The sequence below is a fragment of the Armigeres subalbatus genome, chromosome 3 (genome assembly GCF_024139115.2).
Source record: "Armigeres subalbatus isolate Guangzhou_Male chromosome 3, GZ_Asu_2, whole genome shotgun sequence".
NCBI lineage: Eukaryota > Metazoa > Arthropoda > Insecta > Diptera > Culicidae > Armigeres > Armigeres subalbatus.
Genome location: NC_085141.1, coordinates 28,137,340 through 28,151,167, shown reverse-complemented (window position 1 = coordinate 28,151,167; position 13,828 = coordinate 28,137,340). Strand labels below are relative to the sequence as shown.

General features: G+C 41.4%; 1 protein-coding gene across 1 annotated transcript in view; it reads right to left on the bottom strand.

The window, feature by feature from the left end:
* LOC134221544 (serine/threonine-protein phosphatase 2A regulatory subunit B'' subunit beta-like) overlaps positions 1-9,488 on the bottom strand; it is a 47,490-nt gene extending 38,002 nt beyond the window's left edge. Inside the window, exon 1 of the mRNA XM_062700739.1 lies at positions 9,442-9,488. Coding sequence (XP_062556723.1) covers positions 9,442-9,488 — 47 coding nt within the window. The remainder of the gene's footprint in view (positions 1-9,441) is intronic.
* Between the last annotated feature and the right edge of the window lie 4,340 nt (positions 9,489-13,828).

The following is a 13,828-nucleotide window of genomic DNA, read 5'->3' as shown; positions in this document are numbered from 1 at the left end:
TACGTATTGCCTTCTTCAGCCGGCCAATTCCTCCTGATTTCTGAGATCCGAAGCCGGTAAATTGCGTCCTGCGCGCGTTCTCCCGGTCCATCACCATACCGCCATCTTCGTCTGCCACATCGCCATTCAGGTGTTCTTCGTAGTGCTGTCGCCACCTTTGGATCACCTCCGCCTCGTTCGTAAGAAGGTTCCCGTTTATGTCCTTACACATATCAGGCTGTGGCACGTGGCCCTTACGTGAACGGTTTAACTTCTCATAAAACTTTCGTGTGTTTTAGCGCGGTACAGTGTATCCGTCTCTCACGGTCTCGTCTTCATGCTGGCCTTTTCTCCCGAAAATCGAGTTTCATCTGTTCGGCGTCTGTTTATATCGTGCCTCGTTCGCCCTCGTGGTGTTAGCAATCTCGCCCATGCTGCATTCTTCTTCACTAACTGCTCACATTCGCCGTCATACCAGTCGTTCTCTGATCCTGGGACCGTGTAGCGTTGTGGTCTACCAATGGCGGATCGAATATCTCCAGCCATCTTCAAGAGATGCTGCGCTTAGCTGCTCTTCCGTTGGGAATTGCCATCCAGCTGCTGCGCAGTATTCTTGGGCTAGTCTACCGTCCGCCAAGTTGGTACTGCGCCGTGTTGTACACCGTCGAGAGTTTTGAGCGCAGGCATACTGCAACGAGGTAGTGGTCGGATTCAATATTCCCCGGTAGTGGTAGGACGTTCGTGATGTCGGAGAAGAATTTACGCTCGATTAGAATGTGGTCGATTGGTTTTGCGTTTGGCTTAGATTGGTTAGTGATCTCCATGGCCTTGTGAATATTTTTGCGGGAAGGTGCTTGACTACCATTCCGGCAGGAGGCTGCGACTATCCGGTCCGATGACCGGTCAACATTTCTCCTTCCTACCTGTGCGATCATGTTGCTGATGACGATTTTGACGTCCCGCAATGGGCATCCATCGTATGTCTGCTCCAGCTGTGCATAGAACGCTTCTTTCTCGTCGTCGTTGTTTTTTCTTTGGTGGGGCCTTGTTGCGGATACATGCAGCATTTTATAGAGGTTTAACAGGGCCCACTGTCAACCCTACCACATCCTAAGCAAGCTCACAACTCGCAGATGGCCTGGGAGGGATCGTCAAGCCCTTCGACATAGTCCTGCTGCTTGGTGCATCGAATACATACGGATGTCATACCAAATCGATCAAGCTTGACAAATTGAAGTGATTTCTACGTATGCAGCGTAAAATGTGACACTTTTGGTATGTATCCGAATTATCCGATTTGCTTGCAACAATTTACAGCCGACGCGTATTACGGGAAGGGCCAATATGACCTAACTAAGCAAACACTGCTTTATTGTCTTATTTGTAACGCTATTCATGGGTATTTTCACATTATGTACTGTTAAACAAGATGGTGATGCCATTCAAAATTGTCGAAAATCTCAATCATATTGATATTCACATTTCAAAGTAGGTGATAGGACACGTGTATTTCCGTCCATCGTCATAGGAACTAAAATCAATGAAAGCAACGTCATTTTGCTAGAACTCCCTATAGCAGAACGCGCCTAAGCTACGATTGGGTACGGATGAATTTGGCAAAAAAGCTGCTATTTTATTGATATTTGAGACTATGACGATAAGACGAAAATGCCTGCCTTAACCCTATTCTGTTGCCGGAAAACTCATGAGGCAAACCGCCTTTCAGCTGGCAGCTCTAGAACAAAGCACCACGCGTCGGCGAATCGCATTCTGGTATCGATAGTGTGGAGACGCAAGTACTTTATAGGTTAGTGTCATCATGGGCGTTTTGCCTGTCAAAATGTTAGATGTTTCTTCAAAATGAAAATTTTCGGTTTTCCGACCTTCACATACATTATTTTGAAACATTTTTCACCTAACCTGCATAATTTTAGATCTAGTTTTGTTACGGACAATCAAATGACGGTAAATATGAGGGAAACCACAAAAGGCGTTTTGCCTTTGTGTTTTTATGTGTTTTATGGATTGTATAACATTTCACCGAAAACTATTTCGCGGAATTCATTTTCGCGGTTGAACATTTCGCGGAATAACATTTGGCGGTTTTAACTTTTCGCGGTACGACATTTGGCGGTTTGTACCTTTTCGAATGACTTTTGGAATGTACCATTTCGAATGCAATCATTTCATGGAATATTGATAATAAAGCTTAGTGTTCATTCAGTACGTCCACAATTATGACCTCTTACCCAAAGCTGAGTTACATGCAGAAGAAGTCCTCCCAGAATATGTAAAGTAGTTTTCAAATTTCAATTGCACTCTTAAAATCTTTATGACATCTGGTAGACGGGCCAGATATAATGAAGGGATTACCTCTCTTTGCTTTGTACGGATAGACGTTTTTATGAATATTCATTTATTTCTTTCTTCACTTAATATCGAAAATGGTAGCGTCTGCCAACTTTGAACTGGGCAGACGCCTACCATTAAGAACAACTTATTCCTTCCCCTTATACCGGTGGGTTTGTTCTTTTAAAGAAGGTTTTCAACTCCTTTCGCAGATTCACCCATTTAAAAGGCGTTACCTCCTTTGATTATACCGGCAGACGCGTTCTTTTGAAGCATATCAACTCCTTTCGCCTTATAGAGTAGTAGGCAAGAGTGCGTGTGGGGTAAGAGACGTTTGATTTTTGAAGTAATAAAAGATAAACAGCAGCACGTCATCAGTTTGACAGGTATTCTGCTTGAACATTATCATGTGTGAATAAACGATTTGAATAAACAACAAGGGAGATATGGAGTTAGATCACTTTTGGTCATTTGCTAAAAATAATTGGATTTCGCAACTAGTATTTCATTACCATGTACGTTCAATCAGGTGAACATTATAGCATTTCGATAACAATATTGTATAGAGTAATTTTGAGGTAAGAATACAATGTTGGTTTTCCAAGAAGTCAAAACCATTACTTGAATAATTTTATCTGTAGGGTAAAAGTACGCAGGGAATCGGTGGGCAAGAGTACGCATATGAATCTTGAGTTATGATGTCAAACCCGATCTCCGCAGAATTAAGACTTTCCAAGCGTAAAGATCCACAACTAAGAAAAAGGGACAGAATTTGAAATTATCACAAGTTTTGGATAAGATTAGCGGTTCAGTTAGAAAGGACTTGTGAACAAGCACTGAAGCGAAATAATGAAATTGTATTAGGACTTGTTGTACACTAAACATAGTACGAAAACACAATTTCATCTAAATGATAATTTCATTCAATAAAGAAAACAATATACGTTTAGCTGGGAGGTGGTTGGAGATGAGCGATCCTATAATTTTAGAGATTTGACAAATATTGTGATGGGGAAAAGGGGATGAAAGCCAAATTTTACGTTACGTGATTGGTGGACTTTCTTTAAGGAAAATCCGTATAGCCACGCTAAACCTGATATATATTTTTACCTTTGTAGTTTTTTATATATAAACAATGGCTTTCGTATGAAAGTGCACATTTTTAGGACCCTCCCTTTAAAAGTTACGTAATCTTTTAAACATTCCCATATGCTCATTAAACATCAATTAAATGTTATTAACTCTTATTTTTAATATGATACTTAAAAGCACATGATTGGATAAATGCGACTCTTACTCCCACTGATGTGCACTTTTTACCCACCGGTGGAGGTAAGAGTGCGTTTTCACTTCTTAAATAAGGTTCTCTACAAACGAACTCTCATAATTTCAATTGTTTTCCACTGGGCAATATAAAAGAGTATATGAATCATCGACACTGTTTGATATGCAGAGCTTGCTTCATAGGGCCACATGATCGATTGAAAACTAAGTGCGTATCTTGCCCTCTACTCTACCAGACAGATGTATTACTTGAAAGTCATTACCCCTTTCGCCTTATACTGGGCAGACGCATCTATTCAAAGAAAGCATTATCAAGCTCTTTTACCTTATACTTGGCGATGCATCCATTTAAAAAGTCTTACCCTCCCTTCGCTTCACGGACGCTTTCTGCCCTTTCTTAAAGAGAACTACTTCCTTTTATATACCTTATAGGCAAATGCATCCATTTAAGAAGGGCTACCCTCTTTTCGCCTTATACCGGGCAGATGTTTCCACAAGCTACCGCTCCTTGCCTTATACCAAGCAGATGCATTCATTTGTATGACGTTACTCTTCTATCAGTCCTTATACCGGGCAGACGCGTTCTTTTAAAGAAGACATTATCATCTCCTTTCGCCGAACTGGAGCAGATGCCCTTTTAAAGAAGGCGTTACCCCTATTTCGCTTTATACCGCAGAGGCATCCACTTGAAGAAAGCATTACCCATCTTTTCGCCTTATACCATTGGAAAACCCATCTATTCAAAAAATGCATTATCAACTTTTTCACTTTGACATTGCAGATGCATCCATATTAAAGGCGTTATTCTCTTTCGCCTTATACCGGCAGTCATCCACTAAAGCATTGCCCCTTCTTCGCCTATACCAAGCAGATGCGTTCATTAAAGTGAGTTACTCTTAACAGTCGCCTGACACTGGACAGACGCGTTCTTTTTGAAGGCATTATCAACTCCTTTCGTCTTATACCAGATTACATTTAAAGTGTCATTTCCCTTCGCCTTACCGGCGAGACGCGTTCTTTTAGAAGAATTATCAACTCATTTCGCCTTTATAGGGGTAGACTAGATGGTCGGTTTCAGCGGTTTGAACCAGAAATCGAATTAACCTGACCACGAGTTGATCATTAAGCTTGAAATTAGTACAATGTCAGGTTGGGTCGGATAGGGTTTAAAAATAAAATACTGAATATTATTTTATTCAATTTTGTTAATTGTTGCTTGTTCGTTTTTGGGCTTTATTTTTTATTTTCGATTTAAAAAACCAGTAAATATCAAGTTTGAAATTTTCCGGGCAAAACTTTAGTGCGGGCTAAATAATTAAATTATGTCAGGTCGGGTTAAGGTTTACGAATACCAAATTCTCGGGTACTGAGTGAAAACTATTCGTGTTCGGGTCGGGTCCAGGTTTGAAGGATATTTACAAATCGGTTTCAGGTTTTGCAAAATGAAACCCGACTATCTCTCTAGGGAAGACGCATCTGTTCAAAGTAGGCATAACCTTTCCTTTGCTTTATACTGGACAGATGCGTTAATCCATAAAGGACTACCTTCTTTCGTTTCTTTACCGAACAAACTGTCCATTCAAGAAGGCATTGTTTTCACTTTGTGTTATCGACCGGATGTGGTCATTCAGAAGAATTATCTCATTATTTAATCAACAAAAGAACTGCATGTAATTAAACAGAAATCTTAAATATTTCAATGATAATTATTCTAACTGAAATCCGCGAAATGGCACTCCGAAATGACTCGGTGAAAGGGTACATTCGCGGAATGTCTTCGAAAAAAAGTGCATTCATGCGAAATGTTTTCAGGAGAGTTGATACATTCCGAAATGTCGTACCGCAAAAAAAAATTTCCGCGAAATGGCATACAACCGTTTTATGTGTCTTTTATTATTTTATTTATTTATTTTTACACCAAAAAGGCACCACCAACGCCAAATGGATTAATCTGGGTTGTATATAGGGTAAATGATCCAATAGTGGAGGAACTAAGCATGTTCCAACACTATTCATTTCAAATTATTCAATACTTATTCCGCTTACCTTGGAATATGTTCGATAGTTTTCCCATCTATTTTCACGGAAAATGCTTCCATCCACTTGCATCCATGTATTCCGTCCTAAAATGACAACCCAATTATTGGTATTGTTCCAATAGTTTGCGGTATTTTATCATGTTCCTATAGTTGCAATCCCATTAGTTTTCTTGGGATTCCAACTTAGGAAATTCTCTAATTGATGAAAGGCGAAAAATTTAGAAAGGTACTTTGAAGATATTTATCAGTTCATCAGATAATCAATGCGGTTTCACTTGGTTTGTATTCATCAACACTTTATTATTGGACGTCATGGAGTTCTTGTTTGATTATTAGATTTTCCGTATACTGTACTACCGCAACTATAGGAACACCCACGACTATCGGATCATTTGCCCTATACAGATAAGGTAAAAAGCGAAAAATAGCTCGAAAAATTAGCAAATGATTGCAATTGACATTATTTTTACAACGTAGATTCTATCTGTTTGCTTTGTGCGGCATATGTATAGGATCGCTTTGCTAATTGCCTCTGATTTATGAAGCTTTTCAGTAGATTTATCATGAGACATCAATCCTACATCCCAGACAGCATCACAACTTCAGAGGGTTCGTCAATTGGGATTATTCTGGATGATCGCTTATTCTCATGGCAACTGAAACGAAATTAGTAACAAATGCTGGATTTGAAACTAGCAAGATATCATGAAAAGGCTAAACCTAAGCAGCATGCAGTTTGTAATCAGTCAGCTCGAAGTATGCTCACTTTTGTGACTTCTCGCAGGTTCCTCGAACTCAAATTAAGACATAACTGTTCACTAGCTAGCATGGCAAACAAGTCCCCTATGCATCGGAATATTCAGACTCGTTGAGATGAAAAGCCTATCAAGCGCGTGCATCAAGTCTTCTTTGATGTCGCTATCTGATGATTGCCGGTTCTTCACTTTTGATATGGTAAGCCCAAGTTAATATTCATCAAACGCAAATTCCCAAGTATTCAATCGGTCAATTTAACGGTCGTCATCATCGAACATCTCTTACCGGGAAATTCATCAAATCAAAGCTGGAAAATTCCACGATCAAGGACTTTGTTTAATTTCCGTCCTACCATCGCTTGCACAAGTGCTCAAAAGGCGTTCAAGTTCAGCTTTAATTGTCAGTTCTGTTCAGTATACGTACCTGCAGGAGCACCACCAGTATACATAAGTCTGATGGTGGTGGTGGTCCAAGAAGTATTTTCCCAATGTTTCCAAGCTCTGCATAAAACAGACAAGTTTTGCAGACCTGTGGATGCTGTGCCTTGTGGCCCCTCAGCTGCTGGAGGTGCTTTTGATTGGAACAAACAGCTGCACTTCTCCAATCGAGGCAGAAGAAGAATACTAGTGCTAGAAACAGAAACAGCCGCAAAACACCAACAAAGAAGCATCGGAGGAAACTACAAAGAACTGCAATCTCGTATTCGGAGAAGTGGATCGATGGGATGGGGAGGAGTGGTTTCACTTTGGAAAATGTCTGTCTCCGAATATGTAGGGTAACTGTATCGGTTCGTTAGCTCATAGTTGGCATATTTATTATATCCAGCTTCCAGTTGATGCTAAAATTATCTATTACTAAAAAAATCGAGTGTCCTCACTAGTGTAGAATCATTAACCTTCACTGTTGCTTGTTTTACGTAAATTTATGCCCTTCATTACATCAATAGAAAAGGAACAGAAATCAAATGGATTGTGTTTTTATGTTTGAGTTTTAAGGCAAATGGCACACATTAGAAAAAAAATCGGAGATCGATAGAATAAGTTATTCATTGTATAACTTCAATGGGAATAAATATGGAGCGTATCGATGGATAAAGAACCAGTTCCATAACATAGTTATCGTATCTGTGATGCTGCAAGACTGAAACTTAGTCTTAATTAAATGAAATTTGTAATGCACAAAGCCACATAAGGTTCTCATTGCTGGGATAGAAACTGGAAATATATCAACAGCGGAGAGAGAATTTATTTCGTTTGTAACTAGGTTGATAGGAAAGGAACAAGTTCACAAAGGATAAATTTTTGCCTTTCTCGTATTTTTTCAATTGAATAGTGTTTGGCGGTTCTTCAGAAACTATAATACATATGCGATCTCTTAAAGGATTAATAAGCATTTTAAGTTTGTAAATTAAAAAAATATTCGTTAATCAGTAAATTCGTTTCCTTCTTTGATAATGTATTTGTTTTAATTCTTGTATACTGTCGGTGAGAGCCCTACCACCACATCAAACAGGTCGATGAAATGCATTGTCTGGCGTACGTACGAGGATGTGGATGGGATGGGGAGGTAAATCATCGCACTAACAGCCTGAACGATTGTGTTGAGGAAGAAGACAAGTAAACAAAACAGGCGATAGGAGTAGGCAGTGATCCCAAAGTGCGGCCTGAGGCCGCTATCTTCAAGCCTTCCTCGGCCCGAAGGAGAATGAGAATACACTACAGTGTCCCTTTCTACCTGATGCGATAGAAAACCTGCACCAATGTATTTCAGCGTGAGGAGGTGTCCTAATCGCAGTGAGAGCCCAGCTGAATTGAAAGCCGTTTTCTTGAAGGCAGCGATGATCTTGAGACAAGTTATTGTGAAATGCTACCACATGAGTCCATCTGTCATGTTGCATCTATATTAAGACGCGCAGTCCCGCGATATTTACGCTAAGCACGGTGAATCCCTTGTGCGTCTCCTCGAGTTACTGACCCTCGTGATACCAGGATGCATGGGCGATTACAACCTCTCTAATTTGGCTGAATTCGATGATGAAGTATCGGGTTTCTGCTTCTCAACGCCTCGTCGGAACAAGAACTTGTAGTTGAGTCTTTACTACCCCAGGATTGCAGCAAATCAATGATTTGTTAATGAAATGGTAGAGCTTCGATCAGTTTTCGTCATGATTTTGATCGAATTGAACGTTTGAATCACCTGCCATTTTGAGTCGATCTACCACAAGCATTTGTTTTGACGCTCGAATGTCCTCTGAAGACGTAATCTCCTGCAATGCAATCTCAGCGTCGGAATGAATATAACTCGCCGATGTTGACTTTGACGTAATCAACGCAGATTAACTCATTGACTGGACGTTTATCAAACCTCGAAACGGTGGATGATGCTGTGACTGTTTTTTAGACAATGTTTACAAGTAATTCGTGACAATGTCCCGCTGAAAACCCGAATAAGTCTCAAAATGCCAACAACCATAAGGTGGAACCTGCAGCTCGCAGACTAGGAACCGTCTAGCAAGGCCCGTAAACGTTATTTTCGTTCAGGACACTGAGAATAGTATTGTTCAATTTGTGGAAGCTAGTATACAGCTGTGCATGAAGTTCGTTTCCTGAGTATATTGAACAAATGCAACGGAACCTCAAAAGAACCCTTCATCGTTCTGGTCTTTTGGTGAATACTCGCAAAAGGTCAGCTGGTATTCGAATAACGTCTTCTGCGTAATCATAATTCTTCCGCACAACACTTCTGCGAATCGTTTGCTGGATTCTTTCACAGTGTTGAGTCAGACACATTCACCGCCACAATAATATTGATGAGTTCGAAGCTTCAAGCATCCATCTACCGTAGCAAACCTCAGTTTTGACACGGTTTTTAAGCTCTTAATGCAGTTGACGTTTCGAAGGGACCTGGTCCAGATCAAATTCCACCGTCGTTCATAAAAACGTCAGCCTCGCTGGCGTCCCAGCCCTGACAATTTCAACCGATCACTCGCGGATAGGCGTGTTCCCTGATTGCCTGGAAGCACGCATCAATTCACCGATCTTCAAAGTCCGGCAACATATCAGGCGGAAAAGTATCGACCATTTCATCCTAACTGTTTGGCCAAAGTACTAGAAAGACTGTTGTACTGACAAGCTTTATCCAGCCGTTAAATCCGTTATATCTAATTCAGCATGGATTCATGCAAAACGTTCGACTATCTCTAATTTGATGAACTTCACCAATAGTGTTATTGGATGTACATCGAAGCGGAACAGTAGATCTGTGTGTATGACTTTTCGAGAGCATTTGATAAAGTTCCGCATGATCTTGTATTTTGAAACTGAACCGCTCTGTCTACTCGTCGTGGATCGTCAACTGGATTCATTCGCGGACTTCAAGAAAGCCTGTCGAGGTTCGTGACGCAGTTCGATGAATTTGAGATTCCGTCTGGCGTTCCAAGGGAGTCACCTAGACCTTAATTTTGCGCTGTTATCAACGACGTTTGCGATCAGCTACACGTCGTGGCTTTGCGGATGACCTGAAAATTTACAGTCGGAAGTCAGACTGCTTTGTGCACTTCAAGCCGACATTGTAGGCGTATCATCGTGTTGTCAGATAAAGGAGATGAACAACGCACCAAATGCAGAATCATTACTTTTTCCTGTTCACTCACCAATCAGATTTGACTATTCGATGGACCAATCACCGCTTGATGAGTAACTCCATCAAGGATCTGGCCTTACTCTTGGACAGTAGCTTCGGTTCAACGAGCACATCTCAAAGACAATCTCAAAGCCAACACTATGCTGCTTCTGCGCCGCTAACTCGCACAATTCGATGATGTTTATGCTCTGAAACATTATACTGCTCATTGGTCCGATCTACAGCATTCTGAGGTACGGAGTTCAAATGGGGCTCCTTACCATGCGATTCATGCATCACGCATAGATAGATCCAGAAACTTTCGTCAGATTCGCATTACGACAGCTGCCATGGACCAATCCCGATAACCTGCCACCGTATGAGCACAGTTACGCTCATTGCGCAAACACTCTCAAAGCATGAACGTATTTACAACGACTTTATAATTTTGAAGATCCGTGATAAATTGACTGGTACCGTGCTGGGAAATCAACTTCACGCACCTAGCCGCCGTTCGCAATCAATGTTGCTAACTAGCACCGCCTGCTTACGGCACTAAACCATTGACATATATTTGTAGATTGTTTAACGATGCTGTGATATTTATTTATTTATTTATATTTCATCTGACAGCTGGTCTATACAGAAAACAATTACTATTTGAACATTGTCATTTGATATGTTTGATTATAATGTTAGTAAGGCTTGTTCTGCTTAAAGCGATCGAGACTAGTCATCAACACGTCGAAGACGAAGTACATGATAGGCAGAGGGTTCAAGAGAAGACAATGAGCCACCACGCGAGTTTGCATCGGTGGTGACGAAATCGAGTGTAGAAGAATTTGTGTACTTGGGCTCACTGGTGACTGCCGTAAATGACACCAGCAGAGAAATTCGGAGACGCATAGTGGCTGAAATCGTATTGTACTTGGACTGCAAGACCTCCGATCGAATAGAGTTCGCACGTACCAAGCTGACAATCTACAAAACGTTAATTAGACCAGAAGTCCTCTACGTACACGAGACCTGGACGATGCCGTGGAGGACCAAGCACTTGAGTTTTCGAAAAGAAAATGCTGCGACCAAGCGTGGGGTACGATGGCGGACGGTACGTGGAGAGGCATGAACCACGATTGCATCAGTGTGGAAATCCATCCATGTGCCACGAAAATCACGACTGTGACATGGGCACGTAGCAAGTGGACAACCAGAAATGGTTTCGACACGATCCACAGCACAGAAGGCGAGGGTGCGCAGCAGGCAGGTGGATCGACTGTGGAATCACACTCCAGACTGCGTGGTTGGCGACGTAGCCATGGACCGACGAATGGAGAAGACTTCAATACCGCACAGGCACTTTCGGCCTTGATTGAATAAATAAATAAATAGCTTCTCTTCAAAAATAGGATTAAAGATACAGTCTGTGTGTGTTTGAACCAAAGATGAAATAAATAAATAAATTAAGCATTACATAGAATGTTTTATGATTAATTTTTTTTATTGCGGTCGAAGTATTCTATCAAGTTTGAATTATTATGTTGTTGAAGCGATATAAAGCATGATGGTAAGTTATTGTCTGTTTCAGACAAACCTGACCATTTTTTAGGCACTATCAAATCGTAACATCTTTATTCTAAATTATGTTAGTTTTATTAGAAATAGTCAATCTGCATTAAAACAGGGCCAATTTTAGGAAATAGTAGATTATTGAGTATATAAAATTGTTCATCAGTTGATTGCAGAATCTTATGGCCATTCTGGCGACGATTTTGCGTCAATTTGTTTTCGTCGATTTCAAATCGTCGGCCGATAAGGTGGAAATTGATAATCAGATAATGAAATTCATCACTATAGTACAACATAAACAATACTTCGATGTTATTGCCCGTCTATAAAAATAGCAATTTTCTTATCATATTTAAACGACCTCTAAGACGAGTTAGTAATTTCATTTAATTCCACCAATATTTCGATATCTTTGTAGATGTATTTCGACTACATCTGTGTGGTCACTTTTCAGTGTTCTCGTACTTGACTCGACGTCTTGACTCGGCTAGAGCTAATTGTTGAGCCTTATGTAAGATTAATGCTTCACACTGCTCCGCCAGGGGCTTTTATTCTCAAAATAAGTAAGGGGCTCGGAAATCAACTGAAAATAGCTAGATAATCAACTCCAGGAAACACTTGATCAATTATCAAGCAACGTATTTTAATCACTGAAAATACTGAACGGAATAAATTTTTTCCTTGCTCCAATATAGATTAAGAAGGTTTCAGATAATACAATTGATATTCGGAATGCAGATTTACCTCAGGGCAGCAGGGACTATGTCCAAGGGCTTGATTGATCCCTCCCAGGTCATCTGCGAAGTTGTGGGGTTTGCTAGGATGTGTAGGGGTTTGACAGTGGCCCTGTTGAACCCTCATAAAAGCTGCATGTATCCGCAAGTAGGCTCCACAAAGCGACCGTGTTGCCGCGCACAAGCCCAAGTCCTGGCGTTAGGATGCTAAACAGCCCTGACACGATGGCCCTCCAGAGACAGGAGGTTTAGCCCAATAAGCCGCCTGGAAAACCAATAATTACGAACAATAAAGAGGAATGCGACTCGATATAACGGCAAAGACCTAGGCGACGAATAAGGATCACGATTGAAGCTTGGAACATGGAACTGCAAGTCGCTGGTTTCGCAGGTTGCGACAGGATGATCTACACGAATTACATCCCGCAACTTCGACGTCGTGCGCTGCAGGAATTTGGCGAGGACAGAAAGTGTGGAAAGCGGGCATCAGCGGCTACCTTCTACCAAGCTGTGGCACCACCAACGAGCTGGGAACCGGCTTCAGTGTTAAGATGCGCCAACGCGTGATTGGGTGGCAGCCAATCAATGGAAGGATGTGCAAGCTGAGATAAAGGCCGTTTCAACTATAGCATCATCAACGTGCACGCCTACACGAAGGAGACCCGACGACGAGAAAGAAGCGTTCTACGCACAGCTGGAGCAGACATACGATGGATGCCCGCGGACGTCAAAATCCATCACGGTGACATGAACGCGCAGGTAGGAAGGGAAATGTAGACCGGTCATCGGACCGGATAGTCTACACCGTATCGAATGACAACGGCCAACGATGCATAAACCGCAGCCCCTGCGGAATGGTAGTCGAAGCACCTTCTTTCCCGCAAAATATCCATAAGGCCAGGCCGGAGATCGTAATCAACCAAGAAACAACCAAATCGACCACGTTCTAATCGACGGTAAATTCTTCTCCATTTCACGAGCTCCACTTACCCGAAGGAATATCTGAATCCGACCACTACCTCGTTGCGTGATCCTGCGTTTGAAAACTCGACTGTGCAAACGCGTCGAGCGGACTTCGCTTAATATTGGGCGGCTATGACGGTAGACTAGCCCAAGAATATCGCGCAGCAGCTAAGTGGACCCCTAACCGGAAGAGCAGCTAGCGCAGCGTCTCTTGAAGATTAGTGATGGGCAAAATGGTTCAAATAGAGAGGGGCGAGCCTAGTAAGCGTTCACTTGAATAGCGACCTACTTGAGTGGCTCAGTGACTCGTTACAAAGTTTTTTTTGAATGAAGCATAAAGCAAACTGTTTTATATCTCTGTTTTTATCGATGTTTAAGTGCTGTTTACAAATTCAAATTCGTCCAGTCAAAGTTCGTCTAAACTTGTATATTGAATCAGAAAACTGTGAGAAGGTATATTTTGCTCTGTTTCACTCTGCGTAAAATTTTGTCGTTCTACATATATAAGATCAAACGCTCATTCCCGACAAGTGATTC